Here is a 21939-nt window from a genome sequence, read left to right as displayed (position 1 = left end):
GCCACTAATAAGTCCATACGTACGCGTCGATAGTGACGTACTTTGCATTTCACGATATGTAGTCGAATTGCATTTACCGCACTCGAATTTTTGACTGATTAATAGCTAAATATGAGAGGTTTTAGACACTCTTGTAAGAGCCTCGTGAAGCCATTGATCGAATACGTTGATTCGGCAACTTATCAAGTATTCTTGAATTATCAAAGTAAAATTTTATCAATTGTTACTATTGTATTAATATACTGTTTTTCCAATCACCATTAATTAGTTCTATTACCAGCTAAGCAAGTTAAAGTCAAGTGGTGCTCATCATAGCTAACGTGTGCAAAAATGTGCGAGGTGGGAATAAAACGAGGTGGGATGGTATAAGTAAAGAGGTGAAGTAGTTTTTATCCAAGTTTATTTCCATATCATATATTCAACAAAATAAATATCGCCGTGTAATTTTGAAAAGAACAATCAATCTCGCAAACGCAATTCTGTATGAAAGAAGAAAAAATCGAAATAAGCTTAACAAGTGATAGAAAGATTTACATATACTAGCCGCGAGAAAACGTTTCCAGGTTCAATTTATTCTGGTCGAGTATATTCCGACAAGGTTGTCGTAATGCTTTTCCCCTTTTAATGTACCAAGCGATTTCGCGTAAGCCAAAAAGTCATGCCGGGGAGGCTGCGTGCTCTGATGTTATGACGGGACATTTCATGGCTCGTAGGATCCGGCATCTAACGGCCCATGTGATATTAGCGAGCACAGCGGTGCCAAGGGGAGAAAGGACCCCATACCTCATTTTGTTCCCCTCTCCCCGATTCTTTTTTTTTTCGACATTGATCTTTTTCACTCTGCCATTTTATTAGCCGACCGACGAATTTGTCTTGCGCGTACACCCAAGTGACTTTTCTCGTTTCCGGTTCTAAACTATACGGATGATTGATCAGTTTGAAACTACATTCAGCTGATGGTGCAGGGAAATAAAAATAGGAAGGATGGGTGGTAATAGTGATAATGAAGCTGCCATTTATGTAAATATGTACAGCTTAAACGAGACAAGAGCAAGATTAGAATCTTTCGAAGCAGTATATGGTTGATAAACTTACGTTCTTCGTCCGCGATAAGAGGATGTGGCGAGCAGGTTGAGACGTCAAGAGAGCGGCGTTGACAAGAGCAAGGATTCGAGAGCGAGGAGCAAACGTTGGTCGATTGTTACTTTTTTTATTATTTTCTGTTAGATTGTGCTTTCATATAGAGAGAAAATAATGAATGTGTTGCATTGGACGCAGAAAGGAGTTGTTTTGCAATAGTTGTTTGATGCAATGAATAGTGACGCGTACTTTTTGTTTTATTCACAAAAGCATCATTTATTGTTCTCTGTTTATCATCTTTTTTCATTGAATTTTATAATCTTTATAATAATAATCTAATAATAATTAATAATAATATAATTAATAATAATTAATAATAATTGTAAGATACTAGCATTGAGATAGAGCTGATCGTCGTGATATGAGAGGAGTTGCGTCGCGCTCGCGCGACCATCTTCCAAATAGTTCAATAGCAATGATAATAATAAATTTGGTGTCCATTGATTTAGACGAAAAAAAAATTTGCTTTTATTTAGTTTCTCCTCTCACTGTATATATATATACATATACATATACATATATATATATATATATATATATATATATATATATATATATAATGAACTTTAATCGATTCGCATACTCTTCCAATATGGAGAATCGAGGACGCTTCACAAAATCGGCGAGGCAAACGCGCAACTTTTGTGACTAGTCGCCATTTTAATGCTTGTCTAGATAACATCATCTAAGTAATCCTTAAAACTGTGTACAAGTGTTTGTGTGTTTACGGTGTGCCGGCGGTCGTGTCTCAACTATTATAATGTTTTTGCTTTTGTCCATATTAACTCTCTTTGTCGTCCCTTTGTACTCACACTCGATCAAACTCTCACGCACTCGTTCACTCGACTAAAATTGTCCTTAATTTCTCTATTCAACTATATATATATAACTTTATACAATGTGTTGGTGTGTGTCACAACGTCGCAGCGTATATTTATAAATTTATATTCATATAATAGTAAACCTAACGATGAAATGAAAGAACAACGTATATTCATGAAAAGACATTCACACTCTGACACTCTTGGGCACTCGCACTCACTCGTGTCGTCTACCATGATCGGGTAGAAACGCGCGCACTATGTATAGCTATTTACACGTGTCTTTTCAATCTATATATAAATATATATGTATACGCGTGGCTGTATAGATATATATACACATATAGGTATATGCATATCGACGAAACGACTCTGTTTCTCCTGCTTGTGTACATGACACGAGGACAAACAAGATCGCAGTTGATCGGTACTCGATTACTCGGTAATTGTATCGTTTCGTTCAGAGTAGCAGTAGTCCGTTGGTTAAAAAGTAGAAAAACGAATGTGGCGTGCGAGGGAGAAGGGGGTAGCGCGCAGGAGTGTCGGCCTAGAGACTATGTACAGGCGGCGGCGAGGATGGCGAGGGCGTCTGCGGGTGGACGGGAGTGCCGGGCGTCTGGGAGTAGGAGTTGGCAGCGGCCTGCTGCTGGTGGTGGTGGGAGTGCTGCTGGTGCAGCGACTGCTGCTGCTGGGCGTACTGCGATTGCATGAGGTGCGAGTTGGACTGGTGGATGAGGTTGAGGTTCAGCGGGTAGGATAGGGGGGAGCCCAGGGCCGCGTGGGAGGCTGCTCCGGGCCCCACCGGGCTCAGTGCATGCTCATCCCGGCGTGCGGATGATGATGATGATGGTGATGGGCCGAGACGGAGGCCGCCGCCGCCGCGTGATGAGGATGGTGGTGCATTAGCGGCGGGAGATGCGGGTGGTGGGGATGGTGTTGACTCAGAGACGAGGGATGCGTCATCTGCATGGGGGTCATGGGCGCCGTCGACTGATGCGACAAGGTGTTGTTGGCGCTGCTCTGCTGCGAGCTGGTGCTGGTGTCCTGCGAGCTGGCCTGCGGCGGCGGCGGCGGCGGCGGCGGCGGCGGAGCCCCCAGCGCCGGCATTGCCGACGCCTGGGGACCCGGCTGCTGCTGCTGCTGCTGCTGCTGCGCCTGCTGGGCCAGGCCCGGGGCCACCGGCACCTGCTGCGCCGCCGAGCTGGAAGTGGGACTCTGTTGGCTCGCGTTGTCCTCGCTGTCGGAGCAGGACTCGGCCGACGAGCTCCCCGCTCCCCCCTTGCCCTTGCTGCCGCTGCTGCTGCTGCTGTGCGTCTTGACGTGCTTCGCGAGGTGATCGCTGCGCATGAACCGCTTGTTGCAGACCGGGCAGGCGAATCTCTTTTCTCCGGTGTGGGTTCGAAGGTGCCGCTGCAATTCATCCGAACGTGTGAACCGCTTGCCACAGAAAAGCCAGTTGCAAACAAACGGTCGCTCACCCGTGTGCCAGCGCAGGTGGGCCTTCAGGTGGGACGTCTTGCCGTAGACCTTGCCGCAGCCGGGTATGTGGCAGCTGTGGATGTTCTTCTTCCGCAGATGCACGCCGGCCGGTCCGAGTCGCTCGGCCTCCTGGCAGTTCGGGCAGTCGCAGGTGGCGCGACCCGTGTATCTGCGCTGCGAGCGCGGCGACGGGGCCTGGCTGACGCCCGCGCCGCTGGCGCCGGTGGCGCTCTGAGGACTGGAGGCGCCACCGGCGCCGCCGCTGCCCGAGTGGTGGTGCAGGCCGAAGCTCGGCGGCCCACCGGGCAGCATCGACTTGTACGTGTCTTGCAGCAGGTTGTGGCCGGCGCTCGTCTGGCTGAGCAAGTGGTTGCCGGCCAGGGCGAGGCTGGTCGAGTAGTCGGCCGAGTAGTTGGCCATCTGAGCGGCGTGCACGCCGACGCCGACGGTGCCGCTGACGTCGAGCCAGCCGCCCGTGGCGGCGCCGTGCATGTCCCACCAGCCGTCGCCCGCCTTGATGCCGCCGTGGCTCGCGCCCGGCATGGCGTTGAACGGCCACGATTCGTACGGGTGTCTGCCGTAGACGGAGCACGAGCCGAGCGTGGCGCCCTCTACTTTCCCGAGGATACTCGTCTGGTGGTGGTGATCGCTGGCCGGCTGGGCGCTGGCGGTGCCGGGGAAATACAGATCGCTAGCATACTGAGGGGCCGTCGAGGCGCACGAGGTGACGGGCGCGCGGGCGTAGCCGCCGCCGCTGCCGCCCGCGCTGCTCGTGGCCGTCGGGCGCTGACCGATGCCGGTGCTGTTGGCGCCGCACGCGCTGCCCGCGTTGCTCGTGTGCTGGGGCGAGCTTCCGCTGCTCTGCGGGCTCTTCTTCCACGGGTGGAAGCCCTTGCCCACGGCCGCGTCCGCCAGCGGCGGCGGACTCTTGCTACTCAACTTGTTGCACTGCGCCGCGAGCATCGCTAGAGGTGTACCACGCAGTCCCGGGTGCTCCTGCAACATACAAAGGGAATACCTTGGTGAGCAAAGCGTCTTTCCTCCGCGGCTCCCGCAGGCTGGGGCTCGGCGTCGCGGGCGGAGGCGACCGGCCTGCGTTCTCGGAAGGCCGCCGCGTCAAACTCGGGACGCTTCGCAGCGATCGATTACGCTTTCCCAGAAGTGTAAAACCCACCAGGTCGGTCGTACTCGTTATAATTTCGTGATTTCGGGCGAGTGTGCGGCGCGAGCGAGCGCCCTGGCTAATCGCGTATTTTTTCGGGGGCCCCGGACTGGTCCAGCGCGGCGGCCGCTCGTCTCGCTGCTAATCGCGGCTGTATTAAAAAAACCTGGGGGAGGGGGGTCTTTACGGCGCCTGCGTGCGCCGGTCCTCTTTCCGTCTGCGGCTCCCAGGGTCGCGAGTCCTCGCTCTCTCGGCCGCTCGCGCCGCCGCCCGAGGGTGCATAATGACACTAAATTGGCTCGCTGCTTCTAGTCTAGCTACACGGAGAGGGTCGCCGGCTCGCTCGGTCTCTCCGCGTGGGGTTATATAGAGGAGCAGAGCTTGCCCGACAGATCGAAGATTGGCTCAGCGCGGGTAATGAGGCCTGAGGCGACTCTCATCTAGGGCAGTTTCATGCAAATTGTCCCCCAGGCTCGCGCTGCTCGCCGTGTAGGTGTGCGTCGCGCGGAGCGACCCACCACTACACCGACGCCGCCAGATATCAAAGGCTACCGCTCTGCGCTCGGCGATGGGGCTTGAACGAATGCGACAACGAGACTTTTTCGCAGCGAGTGCTCGATTGTCGATGCATTTTCAAGATTGCGCCGATCGCATGCGCCGCCGGGCTGCCTCCAATCGGAGAGCTCTTATCGCAGGAATCGCCAGGCCAATGTTATCGCGCGCGCAGAATCAGCGCGAAAATCCAGCTGGCGCGCACAAATCTCAATTTAAATCCAATCCCCGGGAAAAAGCCGAGCTGGCCGTATACTCGGCGAGCGAGCTCGTAAAAGGAAAAAGAAAAGAGAGAGAGAGAGAGAGAGAGAGAGAGAGAGAGAGAGAGAGAGAGAGAGAGAGAGAGAGAGGAAGGCAAATTGCGAGCTCGCTCGCCATCTGCAGGCGCGTGTGCGCGCGGCCGCTCGGAGTGCTCGGCGGAAATAAGGAATAGACGCCGAGGATTTGTCGAAAAGGGATATTTTGGGAGCCGGCGAAAAGGTATAAAAGGATTGCGAGGGCCAGTGCAGGTATACGTGTGTATGCGTGCGCGGAAGCAACGCGGAGCAGGAAATTAAAGTCTGGCGGCCCGTGGCCATTAGCAACCGGCGCCATCGAGGCGACACGCCTCCCCACCCACCCGCGCTCGCACAGTGGCGCGCAAAGACAACGCGCGCTCCGATCTGTCGTGTGTATACATTTTTATACATATATATATAGGTGCTGTTGTGTAAGTGGCCACACAGGGAAATTCAGAGGAAAGGGTTTTTCGATGCGCGACGTTGGACGGTCTTTACCTGCTGGTTATAGACGTCGCGTCGCTCTGCGTGCGGTTAATTGCGTTTGATCGCAATAAAATATGAGGTTGGTTTTCTCTCTCTCTCTCTCTCTCTCTCTCTCTCTCTCTCTCTCTCTCTCTCTCTCTCTCTCTCTCTCTCTCTGTCAAAGGAGTATGAGTGCAGTACATTTTTTTACTATTACCACGTAGGACGAGAAGATAGCTTCGCTGGCAATTTAATGATTCAAGGAATTTAACTTTAGGCCCACGTCTCATTTCAAGCTGCAACGACGTTGGACGCCAGCTGAACGAACTTATGCGAGTGTGTAACATATCATTGGCAAAATCTTATGGCCGTAGTAAACACAAGCAATTCAACTGCACTTTTTCTATCCTAGAAAATGTAACATCTTTACACAAGAGGACGCGTCCATCTATCGACGAGCAAATCGAACGTGCAACCAATTCGCGAAGCTCAGCGACGCAGTAATCTTATAGCTTTATGAAATATTGGCAAGCTTACGACCAGTAAAATAGGCTACGAGACTCTAGCTGACAAGTAAAAAGGTAACGTCAATAAGGAAGCGTAACCGGTAATTATAAACGATGTGCATGCGTCTCTATAGACGGGTCTATGCGTGCCGCGGAGAACAGATGAGAGAAAAAAGGGAGCACCAAATCATCGGCTGCATTGCTGGTCGACGACGATTCAAAAACTTGTCGAAAGCCAGTAGCTCGAGGTTTGGAAAAGGTGGAGTTTCCCCGGGGGTTCGCAGAGAGCAGCCACGCCCTCCGCGTATGTACACGCGCGCCGACTGGATAGAGTTCTCGTATTGATCCGGCTGGCGCCGCGACGACGACGCTATAACGCGGCTGAGGACGCCTCGCCTCGACACAATGCAGGCGCGCAGAGGCTGGCGAGAGGCGCGGGCTGCCAGGAGACGACAACGCGCTTTTCATCGCCACGCGGATTAACGAGCGGCGAAAGGGTTGCGCGGTGTCCCGGGAAAACGCAGCCCGACTCCCCTCCAGCCATCCATTTCTGCGTTCGCGAGGTTCGATGACGACTGTCGATCGATAATAATTGAAGCGATCGCCGCGACGGCTCCGCGTAATGCGCTCGATAGCCGATGAGAAGGAGAGAGCGAGGTGTTTTAAGATTCGCGAGAAATAGCTTAGGAGTGGTGAACCAAGGTGGGCACGGCCGCTGCTCGCGAGCGGCGCGCGTGTATGATTACTAAGTGGTACGACGGCGCGCGGCGGTCGCGGCACAATATCAGGATTTGTTGCGAGCTCAGACTTTCATCGTTTCAGAAGGCCGAGCCGTGCACGCGGCGGTCGCGCTGCAGGCAGAGCAGCCTACTGGAGTGAGCGCCAGATTATTCATAGGCGTGTCTCGCCGCTCACTCGGAGAGCCACGTCCGATTGTCTCTGAATCGTATCGGTCCGTGCGATGCCTATACAGAGCCTCGTTCAATTTCGCGTGTCAGCAGGGACGGCCATGGGAACTTTTATAAATTTCCAATTCGGAAAAGAGCAAGCGCGCGCAATTTCGGTATTAACAACTTTGACCGTGTGCCGAAATTCGCACTCGATAAACTGGCCTCGTGTAATCATAAGGAATCGCGCAATAACCCCAAAAGCGCAGAATTACACCGTCCCGAAAGAGAAGGATCAAGGGTTTCGCCGTCGAGCGGAGTTCGCATTAATAGGGCTAACAATTGAAGGCCATGCGCGCGAAAGCATCATCGGGCGCCGTGAGGATATAACAAAAAAGAAAGGGTATTCGTCGCGCGCGCGCGCGCGCGAGAGAGAGAGAGAGAGAGAGAGAGAGAGAGAGAGGGAGAGGCGGCCTTGTTTTAGCCGCGCCAAGGGTTAATAACGTCGGCAGCATAAATTTCAGCGGAGCCTGCGCTGCCACTGGCAGATCCTCGAAAAATCCTCTTCACTCTATATACATTTGATTCTGTATTAGCTTGTGCTTCCGTCGATAATTCATTTCTCGCTCTCACACATAATTAACAAAGTATTCACACACAGTTCGGATATATATCTTCCTGTTCGCCAAGGTGGGTATATCAAGAAACAGAGTATATTCGCTAAGCGTATAATTTGCCAATTGATAGCCAAGAGCCCATCTCTCTCCCACACGTAGCCGAAGCTACTTTGCCATCGAACGCTTCCATTCTGGCCACGCGAAGCGATCGACCGATAGTATGTACATGGTCGATTCCACGAAAACAAATGCATCAATACATTTCCAGTATTTTCTAATGTTCAATGACGTTCATCTCGCTTCAAATTCAAAATTATAGAGGCCGAAATGTTAAGTCGGAAATCGTTTCTTAGTTTATTTTTTATATCGACCCTTCAAAAGTTTTGAAAACCCACAAATCTCACTCAAACTTGTTCGATTTGTAGCTTCATTAACTTTCATTAACTTATGCAGCGCTACAGTTTTCAAAACTTTGCAAAAACTAAAATTTTAAGCTCAAAAGCATAAATTGAAATTTAAAGTTAGATTGACGTGGACAAATGAAAATCCGATCTAATTTAATCCTTTTACAATTGCACGCACACACACTCACACATGCGCACATACACTCATAAACACGCACGCACGCACGCACGTACGCACGCACGCACACACACACACACAAACAGACACGCGCGCACGAAAATAGTCTGCTTAATACGGGTAAAACTTCTAGTACCGATTATTTATTTATCAGTTACATGATATTATAAGTCATAAATGTATACGTGTGTCGAGTTTTGTTGCAGTCCATTCGTCTTTTGACATCTTTTTTTTTACTACAACTTCCTGCGACGTTAACGTCTTTTTAAATGCGAGGTGACCTTTTTTTGCTGCTGTTGTAGTTAGATATTTTTTTTTTGATCGTTAATGTTGTGTGTGCAGAATATTTCAAACTATAAAAAAAACTTTATTTCTTATACAAAAGTGTATGTTTTTCACGTTCATATTTTGCCAATAAACTAAGGAAGTATTGTCTAAAAGTCAAGCAAGAAAAGTTCGGATAGAGAGTTTGCGGTTAAAGCTAAAAGCTCTCTATGTATAACTTGAAAAGTATACGCATTATATACCAGTTTCATAGCTTAATTTCAATAAAGCGAAAGTATGCCTTGGTGAAATTATTCATCTTTGGCATATAACTCTGAAGTGCAGTAAAATCGGCAGCCATTTGTTCGTAGATCGCAGGTAAATTCAAAATGTTCTTTCTTTCTTTTGAATCCACCATTTGCTACGCTTTCATCGATGTAACTTGCTAGATTCGGGAATCAACGATTATATGTATTGTCAGTTTCCTTCATTCCGACGTGATTCCACGCGTATATCGAGAGTCCATTGATTGGGTCGTCGAAGAATATTGAAGAGAGAAGCTGCGAAGAATATTGAAGGGCCATAGGTAAAGTCTATCTTGCTTACGCGGTCAGATTAATAATTTTATTCATGAGCCCTGAAGACGCCTTCTCGGCTCCGTTAAGTTCCCACCAGCGTCTTGGCTACCTGCACTGGTCTCTCTCTCTCTCTCTCTCTCTCTTTCTCTCTGCCTAAATTATGTTTTTTAATTAAAGCCCATCTAGCAAGCTCAAGGGATATAGTAGATCATTACGAGGGCTCGCACATACACACACACACTCGCACGCATGCATACACACACACACACACACATAAGCGCGTATATACAAAGAATAGCCTGAGGCCTACACAAAACAGGGAGCTACTGAGATTTATTCGGCTATCGGCTCTCTCTCACTCGCTCGCGCCATCATCATCATCGCCTCTCTCACTGGCTTTTATGATTTACCCGCTGTTGTTCTAGCTGTGTGTGTACACACACACACACACACATACACACCATAGTGCTCGAAACCTCCTAATTGCCGCCGTAAGAGAGAGAGAGAGAGAGAGAGAGAGAGAGAGAGAGAGGATCTTAACGATTTCCGGGTAAAGGGACTCAAAGAGTAATTTCGTCCTTAAGAGAGGTCGCTTCGCAGTTTTCGGAAGCGCGTATTGCGCAAAAAAAAATTATATCGTTAGGACAACGCAACGTCTTTTTTTCGGATGTCTTGTATTTGTGTGTTGGTGAAATTAGGTTCTCAAGTTATAGGTGAAATACGTGAAAAAATCCATTCTTTGAACTAGTTTGACTATAATTATCTTGACCTGGAAGTGTGTTGTGATATATTTTTAATAACGATGTACGGATCCTTACGGTTTCCTTTCCTTACGGTGGATAGTGATAAGGTATATGGGGGACTTCTTAGAGTTTGAAGAAGTTTTATTTTATCGATATTCTTTTTTTTTCTGGAACTTATCAACAAATTAAGTGTAAAAAATAGCTAGCTAGTTTACTGTTGGCTAGTTCGGGTAACTCCAAACACTTAACGGAATTTTTTTTTATTAGTTTCGAGAGAGAGAGGTAATACAAAATTGAATGAAAGAAAATTACTAAAAAAAAAAGTACTTAACATATTTCTAGAGAGAGAGAGAGAGAGAGAGAGAGAAAGAGAAAGAGAGGGAGAGAGAGAGAGAGAAAACTACGCCGGAAGACATCAATCAAGAAAACAATTATTAATCCTTGATTACGAAAGCTTCCGAAATCGATTATTGAAACCTCATTCATCTAAAAAAAGAATCTAAAACTGACGTCAAGAAGCTTCGCCCAAGAAAACTAAAGATAATGGAGAATTCATATACATCTATTCATTAGCAATCGTAAATCTGCGGTTATGTATACCACACTCCAAACGCGTTCATAGTTCTTTGATACCCCGAAAAGTCTCTCTCGGAAAAGCTTTTGTGTCTTCATTAGTTGAAATAATGAGAGCTCGCTGTAAATCACGAAAGCGAGCAGTTGCACGAAAGAGTTGAAGCCCGTAAAGTTATACGCTTGGCCAATTAGCGCGCGCGACGCGATTTTTTTTTACTCCGCGTGTGCGCGTAACAGTAGCTTGGGGAGACTGATAACACAAAAAAATAAGTATCGTTGGTACGGATAATGTTTTAGTACGCTGAGGTTTTTTCCCCCGCGTTCGCCTGTCTGATTTATTAGCCACTCCGAGAGTATGGGCGCGGTTATGTATTTTCTAAGAGGCTATTACCATGAAGTTTGCTCGGGATATAGAGATTATCGTTTGGCTTATGCTTATTCAAAAAAATTAGTAAATTTTCAAGAGCTAAGAAAGTTTATCCAGAGGTAGGCAGCTGTTAGCAGATCATTCGACTAATTTAGCAAATCAGTTAGCGGAGATTCGATTGCACTGCAAAGCGTATCAGGGAAAAAATTCAGCTTTAACGAAGCTCATAAGCGCGTCGGGAAGTCAAAGATCTCGGTCAAGTGAAGCCGACAGCTTTTCGGTTCATATGGATATAATGAAGTCAAGTCTTGCGTATACAAGGGCTCGCTCGCTCACTTGCTTCGCTTGCTTGCATACAGTAGCGATTGAGCTCGGGGCGTTTTCCTCGGAGGCGCAAACTGCGGGAGCTGCTAAATTAGCATATAGACAGAATTGGCCAGCGGCTGTGGCTGCTGCGCATGCCCTCTCACCGGTAGCCTCCCTCTACCTACCTTCGTTTTTTATTAACGATCCTGTACTTGCGAACCACATACATATACACACAAACACACACATTTATATATACATATCTCGTTTCGTCTTTGTACCATTAATTTTTTTACGTACGCGACTTATGTGCTTTAGCTTTAATCGTGTATCCTATGTGATTAACGATCGAACGCGGATTATTTTTTACTTTTATGATCACAATGAAATTGGCTTTTATTATTATGAATTGGCGTGTATGTATTATTGACTTTACACATTTGATGTAAGCAGCTACACGGTGGTCCGTTGAAGGCGGCGGTATTCTTTTCAATTAAATATTCCGATGCCCAAACGATGATGATCGGCTTTGATTTTTATTCCGAAGCGAGTCAGAATTAGACGATAAATTTGCCGATATTATTAGCATATAAACGAACGGCGGTTCGCGGCTTCTTTTCTCTCTCTCTCTCTCTCTCTCTCTCTCTCTCTCTCTCTCTCTCTCTCAGTCGAAAAAATTTTTCGGGTGTGAAGCCAAAGCCGACTTCTGAATAATATCGAGGATTCTCCGCGTCGAGAGACGAAGAAGAGATAAATTCACCGATGATATACTCGTGCATGAATTGTCGCGCATTTATTGAAATGCTATTTTTAGGCGTGCGGTCATAAGAGAATTTTGGACAGGAGTTGTCGATTTACCGCCAATAGGAATAGCCGCTTATCGTATCCTTTCTTTAATAAGCGTGCATCGTGCATTATTCAGGAAGCCGAGCAGCCCCGGATCGAACAAGTAGTAATAGCCGCGCAAAGCTGGCCGAAGAAGAAGTAACAAATACGAGGTGATTCGCCAAAACGTCCGAGCGTATACATCAGACCGCGTAATAATACGATGCAACTTTTGCCGCACTAAATCACACTCTTGTCGGGGAGAGAGCCGCGGCAACATCACGGCAACAAGTGTAAAAGCCGAAAGAGAAATATACATCAGCCGCTTGCGCTCTCGGTAACTACTGAAAACTGCCTGACAAATCGCAGCCGTTGAAACGTGTTTCCCACCCTTGTCAAATCGTCGTTAAAAACCGGCTTACTACACACACGCACGCACACACGCCGAGCGTCCTTGTTGCTGCTGCTGCGCTCTTTAGCCGATGATATATTCTCCAGCAAAGGAGAGCCAGCCAATTTCGAAAGTGCCAAGCCAAATATTTATTGTTCTTTTCCAAACTTCGGCCTTTCTTCTCTTGCTATCTCTCGCTCTGTCCACCCTTTAACCTACTAATTTCGTTTATTCTATTACGTTCAAGCCTCAGCTTTCGCCTCTCTATTTTTCTAGTTCGCCTTTGTCAGGAATCTTTATATGCCGATAAAACGCCAATTTTTACAAGCTTCGCGCGAAGAAAAAAAAGAAAAAAAGTGGCAAACGTGACGAAGAGAAATCGACTCGCGCGGTGGTTTCGCGTGCGCATGAAGTGGCATGTGTTTACAACGCGGTTTTGCAAGCGGCTGCGCGAGCGCGATGAAGCTATAAATTCTACGCCAGAGAAGAGAAGACACGCGAACCAATTTGTTCGGCTCTCTCTCTCTCTCTCTCTCTCGTTCGGCTTTCTGCCTGTGAAAAAGCTCACACGCGTTATGTAGGCTTTGTCTACGCGCGAATTCCTCGGCGCGGACCTCGTGATATGCGATTAGCTTAAAAAATGCTGGCGCTTCTGCCGTTCGGTCATGTTTCCAAAAATGCTTTAATAATTTGCCGGTTATTCGCGCTTGACCGCGCAAACGTAGCTTGACATCGCGCATCACCAGAATCGATCGGTGCCCAATTGTCGCGGACAACTACGGCAGCGAATATGAAAGACAGCTCGGCGAGCCGCGAGTGTCACGTGTATCGCGTAATCTCAATCGCTCTAATCCGTAAACGAGCAAATAAGTCGTCCGAAATGTCGTTATGCGAGCTCGGTCGCCTGAGGGGCTGGCGCTTTAATTCAATCCCAAGCGCCGAGACACAGCCGAGGCTTAACATCCGATCGCGTCTATTGAATCACTCCATTAATAGACCATACTCCGCGCACGAGAAAGCCACCCCACGAAGCTCTCTTCCTCCCCTCTTGACTCGCGCTGCAACTAACTGTGACGTGCTTATGAAGTAAGGGCGAGGGTGGATTTGTTCAGTTTAGATACACAACGACGGCCTTGTAAATAAATTACTTATCAAAAACTTCTCCGTGTATAAGAAATGCAAACACACGAGGAGTTTGATCCCAAACACGCCTGCGTTTTTAATTTTTAAAAGATAGCCCGTCAATTATTCAACGCCCATTAGACGTGCGCGCACGGCGGCAATTAAAGGCAATCAAGTGGAAATTTGCCGCGATGAATAAATAATCCTTTGCGAGTAAAGAAAGTGCCTGTGTACCAGATATATATGTGCGGCGAAAAAAAAAGATAAAAGCAAGGAGAGCCAGAGAGAGAGAGAGAGAGAGAGATAAAGAGAGGGAAAAAAAGGTTCTAGAGTGACGGTAAAGCCACTCACTGTCTACGGAAAGCTCACGCGACAAATTAGGCGGCTCTGTAGAGCTTATACCATTGCCTTGTGTACACGCAGAAGAGAGAAGAGAGGCTGATCAAACGGCGAATATTTTAGAAAGTATACACAGTTTCGACTATTCGCACGCGATCAATCGAGGAAGAATAAGAGGAGGGCCGAAAAAGCAACGGCGTGAAAGTACACACGTCGGATTTCTACCTTCGCGTGCATCTGCGTTTTTGCGAGAAAACTTTATATCAGTGAAATAGCTTCGGCAATTATTTCTCTATTTTACATTTTGCAAGCAGCACCGAACAATAAGAATTCCTAGAGATTTTAAAAGTGCATTATTACTGGCTAGTACGGTGTTAGAAAGTCGCTGCCGGACACAGTTATCGACGCAAAACAACTTAATCGCTTTCCGACGCAAATTGAATCACCAAAGCTAAGCAGCGTTAACTAATTGCAAATCGTTCTTTGTCGTGTTTTTTTTTTCACTACAAATAACCCGATCGCTCGGCGCGAAGCTCGCTTTTCGCGACTTCAGCGCCCACTTTTGCTCGTGCCGCATAATGAACTCGCGCGCGCTCTTGTCGATAGTTACGCAAAACTCTCCTCTATGCTAGATCACACGCGATAGCTGGCTTTTGTCGAGCGGTTGGTGCGCGCCAGCGTGAGGGCCTTTTACTATATTTTCACGGAGTCCCGTTGCTTGTCATCGGGATATATGCATATTTTTGTTGAGAATTTCAGGGCAATCAATCGAATGTTCTCAACAATAATATACTGCATTCTACGAAAATGTCATATATTTATGTGAGCATATTTTTTTGCACGCGAGCCAAAGCGTTGCGAGCTTGAAATTGCGAATACATTGCCGAAATAACTATAATTTGTCTTAACTTAGAAATAAGCATATACTAACTTCGCGCGTGCTCTGGTTTCCACACACACACACACACGCACACACACACACATATATACACGCACGCACGCACGCACACACGCACGCATAACGTTGAGAAAGTTAAGAAATTACCTAATTTAATAGGCGTTGTATGGTGCGACGACAAGAAAAAAATATATAATAAAATATCAATAAAAAATGAAGGTCTCTCGTAGAATATTGCTGCTCAATTATGCTAACCATCATGGTGGCACGAAAGATTCTTGTTTTATCGCGCGCTCTGGAAAACATTTGCGTGGGGTGATAGAGGGGGAGGGCTTTATAAATATTTAGCCGCCTCATTGCGCCAACTATTCCGCGCTTGTTAATCTACTTGCATGGGTGTACCATAACCATCGAGCTGTGTAGGCGTATGTATGTAGCGGAATGTCCATATACACAGGGCGACTTGAATAAATATGAGCTGTCGAGCTCTCGACTGGCTCGGGTAATTTCGGTGAAAAATTTGACGAAAAAAATTTGACCCGAAAGTTTGTTAAATTTTCAAGTAGTAGTTGACCATTTCGTCAGACGAAAGTTCTCCCTCTCTCTACCTCGAGTTTTAGCGAAACTTTCTTCATCGTTAATACGTCCAACGCGAAACATCACGACATCGGTTGTCTTTTTATTCTCTTCGGTTGGCAAGAGAGACTTCGGTTCAATCAGAACGCGAGAACGAGGCGCAAGCGTTATACGCACACGTAGATACACATAATGATACTTTCGACTGCGCGGCACCGGTTATCGGCGTAAGCTCGGAGAGCAATTACCCGCGGCCGGCGAACCGGTTTCACCTTACTTTTTCGAAGCGCTCGCCACATACATAAGCACACGTACCCACCAAACGAGAGAGAGAGAGAGAGAGAGAGAGAGAGAGAGAGAGAACGCTGAAGCGGTTTCGGCCATTCGGAATTTCGGCGATTCTTTTCTCGTGCGCGAATTGTTACGGGCGTCGCTGGTGTACAGGCGGCAGCACGGTATTTCGATCTTGGCCATTCTTCAATGAGGCCTGTGTGCGACTGATACAATGCTCTTCAAGGCAATCAATTTCGTATCCGTTAGTATAAATATTGTTGGATAACAAATATTTTGGAAATTCATAGTTGGAGGAAAAACAGCAAATTAAAGTTCTCGTTCGTATGAAGCAAGATTAGAGAACACCAGGGCGAGGAAAAGCATTTTTGCCAGGGGCTATGCGAGCAAGCTGCACTTGAAAACGTCGCGAGCACTAAGCACCCGTTCAACTATTTCGCCAACCGTTGAAAAACTAATCGCTCAATAGCCCACGAAGAATGTCAGTATCGAACAACAAAAAAACCTGTGATAGATCAGCTTTCATCTAAAAAAGGCACAAGGAAAGAGGGAAGGAAAAGATCCATATCCCAATTGAATCGGACTTGGCCTATCATCGAGCCGATAAATCACCCGCGGTGAGAGAGCGGTGTTTTGATTCGCTCAGCAGGCGGCCAAACCCCCGCTACCTTACTTTGCACGCTCTCGCGACGATTGTTTTTTTTTTCTTCTTCGTTTGTTAATAGAGATATGCGCGAACAACATGTCAAATCAGTTACCACACAGCCATATATGCTCATTTTGACTAGCAGCTCGTGTATTATTCAAGGACTTTGTTGGAAACTATTTGTGCTCGGGAATAGCATCGAGGGAGAGAAACTTTTCCTTAACTTGGACGCGCGTACAGCGTCGAGTTAAATTTATCTAATGCGATCTAACTTTGCTCTGCGCGCGTGCGCGCTTCGATCGACAGTATTATGCGGTCTCTATTAAATTAAAAAAGTTGTCCTTAACCACAATACAACTGTGGAGGCGTTTTATGGTTTTGTCATACGCGCATCAACGTTGCATAACAGAATCTCTTTTTCCTGCATACAAATAAGAAAGTATTATAACTTGGCCGCCTCCGTTTACTGTATCGCATGTAAACGTCATATTACGACAATTGCGAAGCAATGAATGAGTTCTACGAGGAACGCGACTGGTCGATTCTTTCAAATATTTTGTTCTTTGCTAAATAAATTTGAAAAAAAAGACTACCGTTGGTATATCTATCAAATTGGTGACTATGTGTATAGGTACGTGATGTTTTGTGCGAGTCGCTCGATCGATTGATTTACACTGTTTGCGTTGGACGCAGCGGCAGTTTTTCTGCCTCTCGCGTGGGCTCGTATAGAATCGTGTGTGTTGGTGCTTGTTCAATCGTAATTTGTTTCTGCGGTTTTACATGCTGACTGTAAAGTAGGCAATACACGCACTGGTCTTTACAGCCACTGTGTTTTTTCCACGTTTGCAAGTTAAAGTTTGACGCGATATAGTTTGAATCGCGTTAATGTTAAATAAATTACGTATGATTCATAGTGCAAAAGAGGGGTTGTCACATCACGATGGACAAATCGGATTGTATGAATGTATTACAACACTCGAATATGAAGTTTTCAATTCCCATAACGACATAGCGATCCTCGAAACTTGAGATAGTGTTTATAATCATGTAAACTAGTTCAACGAAAGCAGCAAACGTGGTTTCTTTTTGGGAGCCGTTTTTCCAAAAGGGCCATCGATCATCGGCACGTGAACGTTCGATTGTGGCGCGGTGAGTGTCAACGACGAAATTCCGAACGAATGCGTGAACAAGCGGAGCGGAAAACCCGAGCGCGTGAGATGAATGAGTGGTACTAGAAAACACAGCTAACACGTGTGCCGCGGAAAAACGGTTTATTCGAGGAATACATGTGTATATGAATATATTAATACACTCTTAAATTGAAATGTCAAAACGTTTCTGTTTTTCAAGCAACGACTGGAAGTGCACGAAATTAGACGATGAACGAACGGAGACAAGAGAAGCCGCACCTCCTCGTCCGAAAAAAAAGGAGAGAAGGTCCACGAAAGGGGGATCCACGCGCGAAGAATAGGAACAGTCGACGAAAAGAATGACGGCCATTTTGTCACCTCGAACATCTGCCATACATACACACCAACGAAGGTGCGAACGTACTATGCGAAGTTCTCGAAAATGAGACAGCCGCCGCTAGGAGAAAAGGGTATTAGGGAATAGTCACCTAGAAGCGGGTGTTTGCACGTCGTCGCGTGCACAAGGTGCGACAGTGGATTAGTCTCTGTGTGTGGCTTTCATTTTTGAAATGGCCCACAACAAGCCTTTCTTCAAGGAACTTGCTCGGACGGTGAGGATTTTTCGGGAAGCTCTTAATAATTTCAGTAGTTTCGTGTAAGTCTAGTAATTATATGCTCAGCTTTGTTACTCAGTTAAGAGAAGCTTTCATAGTGATCAAAAACACTTGAATGAAGAATAAGCTTCGGATAATGCGATATACAAAGCATCTAAATAAAGGAAGCATTCCTATCCACTGTTTAAATTTGGAGTATTTACACGTATTTACACGTATTTACAGGTATTTACGCTTGGTCAACAGATGAAATCTGCATAATCGGACATAATCCTCATAAACACGTATAAACAGTGCGGCGTGAATGCTCCCCAAAAACTGCCAAACAAACATCTCTCGTGAAAGCGGATTTTAATATGAATAGCGAGGTAGCGAGCCAATATAAATATACGAAAGGGCCATCGCCAAGCGGATGATTAACGCTCTCTCCAAAATATTTGGACGTTTGTATGCGTGTATGAAAACACTCGAATGGTCAGATCTCGCGAAAAAGAGAAAAGGTCGCGACAAATTGGGAGAGCGCTCTTGACTATGGTAAAATCCTCTTAGGCAGCGTAAAAAGGCCACAATGACCATTGTCACCCGCGGGGACGAAATGTCAAAGGGGGCATGGCGCAGCGGCATAGCGCTCGCAGTGGGAAATCGGATTATGCCTCCCGGAGAAATGCCGGGATGCACTCGAAAAGGCCCCTTCTTGCGCTCGCTCGCACGAATGAATGGCTGAATGGAGAGCAAGACGCGCACGCGTTGCGCAATGTCATCTTGTTATTGTTGGTCGACGAAAATGTTGGCCTTTTTCCGAAAAAGAACAAAAAAAAAGGAAATCCTACGTATACACAATAAGCGCTCCGAAACCTTTAGATCGAATGTATTCGCGAGACCTGTGCCAATCGCTATGAGCAAGGGATTTTTTGCCGTGAATTCTGACTTTAAATTTGACTAATTTACAATAAAATTATGCATCCATCGCGCGTCATGAATTTGACACAAGGTACGTTCTGTCTTATCAAAAAAAAAATGTTCTCAATGCCACACTGGTATCTACCCGCATCAACCTGCTCGGTACAGTGGCAAAAAAAAAGAGAGAGAAAGCAACGAGAGCAGAAAAAAAAGTTTATTCCAGACCGAGAAAAACAGGATGGGAATCGTGTGACGAGAGGAAATAGGCGTCCTATTGCGTCCCACGCATCCTGTCAAGTGGAGGCTGCACACGTACATACGCACGAGGCGCGCGCTCGCACAAAGGAGATCAGATAAATAATTGGCTCTCGACTGGGGATAGGACACAGGTAGTGATGCTCCTTTCTTTCTCTCGATCCGTTTGCATTGTCAGTGCGGACATTCGATACATTTTTTTTATTCGCGTTCGATCGCGAAGGTGTGTCTGACGAATAGGGAAAGAAAAAAAAATCGAACTCATTTCCGTCCAAGATGATATTGATTCGTGAGCCCACGGCTACTGAATTACCCGATTTTCAACTTTTCACTAGAAAGCTCGCGACGTTACTCGATTACTCGAATCGATGCTTCAAATTTAATCGTTACTCGAATATTATTCGATCGCCCGGGGGCCTCGAAAAAACCAGGAGAGCAAAACTTTTTACTACAGCGCGGGGGTATAAGAGAGAATGATCGAGCAGGTGTGTTTTTGCCTATACACTCCTTTTCTTCCCTTCCTTTGTGCAAATTCGACGGAGCTCGCCATCGGACTTGATTATATCAATCGAACGAACATGACGTTGCAGCACATTCTCGAAGAAAAACCAAAGAAAAGAAAAGGAGAGAAAAACGAAAGGAAGGCCCGCTCGACGAGCTAGCAAAATAGAAAGATCTTGAATGCTTGCACGTGCGCTGCGACTCGAAAATGAATTTTTGCGTTAATTAATAACGCAGAGAGCGGTCGAGCTCGAGTCATTGCCAAGATTTTAATTACGTTTTTTTTTCCGACGTCGTCTCGTAAATCATCGCAGCGCAGTCGTAAAACGACCGGCAGTGGGAACACGTGTCGGCTTCCGTCGAGAGGATTAGCCGCGCGCAGATCAGTCGCATAATGGGATTTGTGCTATGAGCGACGGAAGTGGAGTAGTTGAATGTGCTCGGGACGTTGCGTTGCAGGATTTTTCCTGAAAAATCGCTCGGTCTTCTTTTCCGTTTTTTTCTTTTTAAATGCCAGTTGCTCTGTTTTGAAGATTACCGAGAGAGAGATTACTGACTTGCTTGGCTGCTGTTTTGACAAGTGGGATTACAAGCTGAGATTCAGCACTCAAGCAGCGCGCAACCAAGAAACATTGTTTGGAAAGTGTTATTTACTTTTCTTACGATGGTGTGATCTTTTTTCTTTTTTTTTCTTCTCTCGGGACTGAGGGAGGGCTGTAAAATATTTTAGCGAGATATGTGTGGCAAAGTGGAATATCTTTGCCATGTGACTACAACAATTGAGACCAATATTTCAATTATACGCTGCCAATTACATGTGTATACTTGTTACTTGAATTAACATAATTAATCATTATCATTGCCGAGGGTTCACATACTTTATAAATGCACACATAAAGTCTACATTGAAATTTACCTCTGGCTAATTCTATTGTATGATAAAATAAATAAAAGCACGAGGCATCGTGCATTGTCTGCTTTTTGCAGTTGTTCAAAAAGGCAATGAGCATACGTAAATATCGTAATTTGAATGATATGGCATATTTATGGAAAAACCTATCATTAAAGCAATAACAACGAGCGCCATACATAGTGTTTCTCTGGAGAAAATGTCAAGAATGATTTGGAAACACTGATAGGGCTTCGCCGTACAAAAGAACGATATTTTGCTATTCAAACTTGTCGCAGGTATAAAAGCTTGGGGGAGAAAAACACGAGAATGTCCGAAAATAGAAAAGCAAATAATCTAATCCTCTACCAGCAAAGAAAATTAGTCAAAGCTTTCCACTTAAAAAGCCAGATCTAGCTTAAGGATCAGAAGCAGCAGTGGCAGAAGAATAAACAACTGTGGGGCAAGTGGACCGATCTGTTATCATGTAAACCGATCGCAATTGGAAATCGTCACGAAGTAAAATACGGAAATAGGTTGCCATCTGCAGATCCGTTAAGTTAGATTCAGCAGAAAATATCTAATGCGATATATCTCATATGGAAGACTCACCACGTGTCCGTGCACAGGCGACTTGCTGATGGACTGTAGTTGAGGATACAGTTGGCCAGCCGCCGCGGGTGTCATGTCAGTGAGCATACTGGCTGGCAATAATGCTCAACTCGTGCAGACTCGTTTTTTTACGAAATTTTCGCTGAATGTCTCGGCACACTTGATTTTCGCGTCAATGAAGCACAAGACAGACACAAGAGAGAGAGAGAGAGAGAGAGAGAGAGAGAGCGACCGCACGAGCGCAAGAAGAATAAAGGAAAAGCGAAGGAACGCCGTATATTCGTGTTTTTTTTCCTTTTCTCCCTCGAGTGAGAACGCACCAAAGGGGGAACCGGTTAACGTGGTTCCCGCAGTTCGCCCCGTGACAGACTGGCAACCGGCCGTGACTCGGAGCCGCTCGGTTTCTCCCTCTCTGTCGGCCTGGCTGGCGCGCGTGCGGCCAGCAGCGGCGACAGCCGAAGAAGGGGACAAGCGCGCGCGTAGCGCACACAAAAAAGGGGCCGAGCCTCAAAGCGACGCCCACCACACACGACGCCCACCGCAACCAACCGAGCATTCCGGCTACGCGCGCCAGTGGTAGGGGAACTTTATCCCTTCTTCGTCTGTGCTCGCCACTTGACTTATGTACTG

At 46.6% G+C, this 21939-nt stretch overlaps 1 protein-coding gene across 2 annotated transcripts; it reads right to left on the bottom strand.

Moving 5' to 3' along the window:
* Nucleotides 1–1722: 1722 nt before the first annotated feature.
* Nucleotides 1723–21703, bottom strand: LOC131662936 (transcription factor Sp9). 2 transcript variants are annotated; one of them, XM_058932946.1, is made up of 3 exons: nucleotides 21310–21703; nucleotides 3440–4436; nucleotides 1723–3371 (listed from the first exon to the last, which is right to left on the bottom strand). In XM_058932946.1, the coding sequence occupies exons 1-3, from the start codon at nucleotides 21394–21396 to the stop codon at nucleotides 2509–2511; spliced, it is 1947 nt and encodes a 648-aa protein (XP_058788929.1). In that variant the 5' UTR covers nucleotides 21397–21703; the 3' UTR covers nucleotides 1723–2508. The 2 variants fall into 2 exon arrangements, with proteins under 2 accessions (XP_058788929.1, XP_058788930.1); XM_058932947.1 differs by having other exon boundaries at nucleotides 2639–4436.
* Between the last annotated feature and the right edge of the window lie 236 nt (nucleotides 21704–21939).

This window comes from Phymastichus coffea, unplaced genomic scaffold, assembly GCF_024137745.1.
Source record: "Phymastichus coffea isolate CEN01 unplaced genomic scaffold, Cenicafe_Pcof_1.1 PCOF00028, whole genome shotgun sequence".
NCBI classification, from domain to species: domain Eukaryota; kingdom Metazoa; phylum Arthropoda; class Insecta; order Hymenoptera; family Eulophidae; genus Phymastichus; species Phymastichus coffea.
The sequence above is the reverse complement of the archived record's forward strand: the minus strand, read 5'-3'. Positions and strand labels throughout refer to the sequence as shown.

Bases quoted from the DNA above. Each gene is read 5' to 3' on its own strand.
- LOC131662936 (XM_058932946.1), bottom strand. From the start codon at position 21,396: ATGCTCACTGACATGACACCCGCGGCGGCTGGCCAACTGTATCCTCAA. The intron at 4,437-21,309 runs GTGAGTCTTCCA...TGTATGTTGCAG, and splicing joins CGCCTGTGCACGGACACGTG to GAGCACCCGGGACTGCGTGG. The intron at 3,372-3,439 runs GTGAGCGACCGT...GATGAATTGCAG, and splicing joins CCACCTGCGCTGGCACACGG to CGGCACCTTCGAACCCACAC.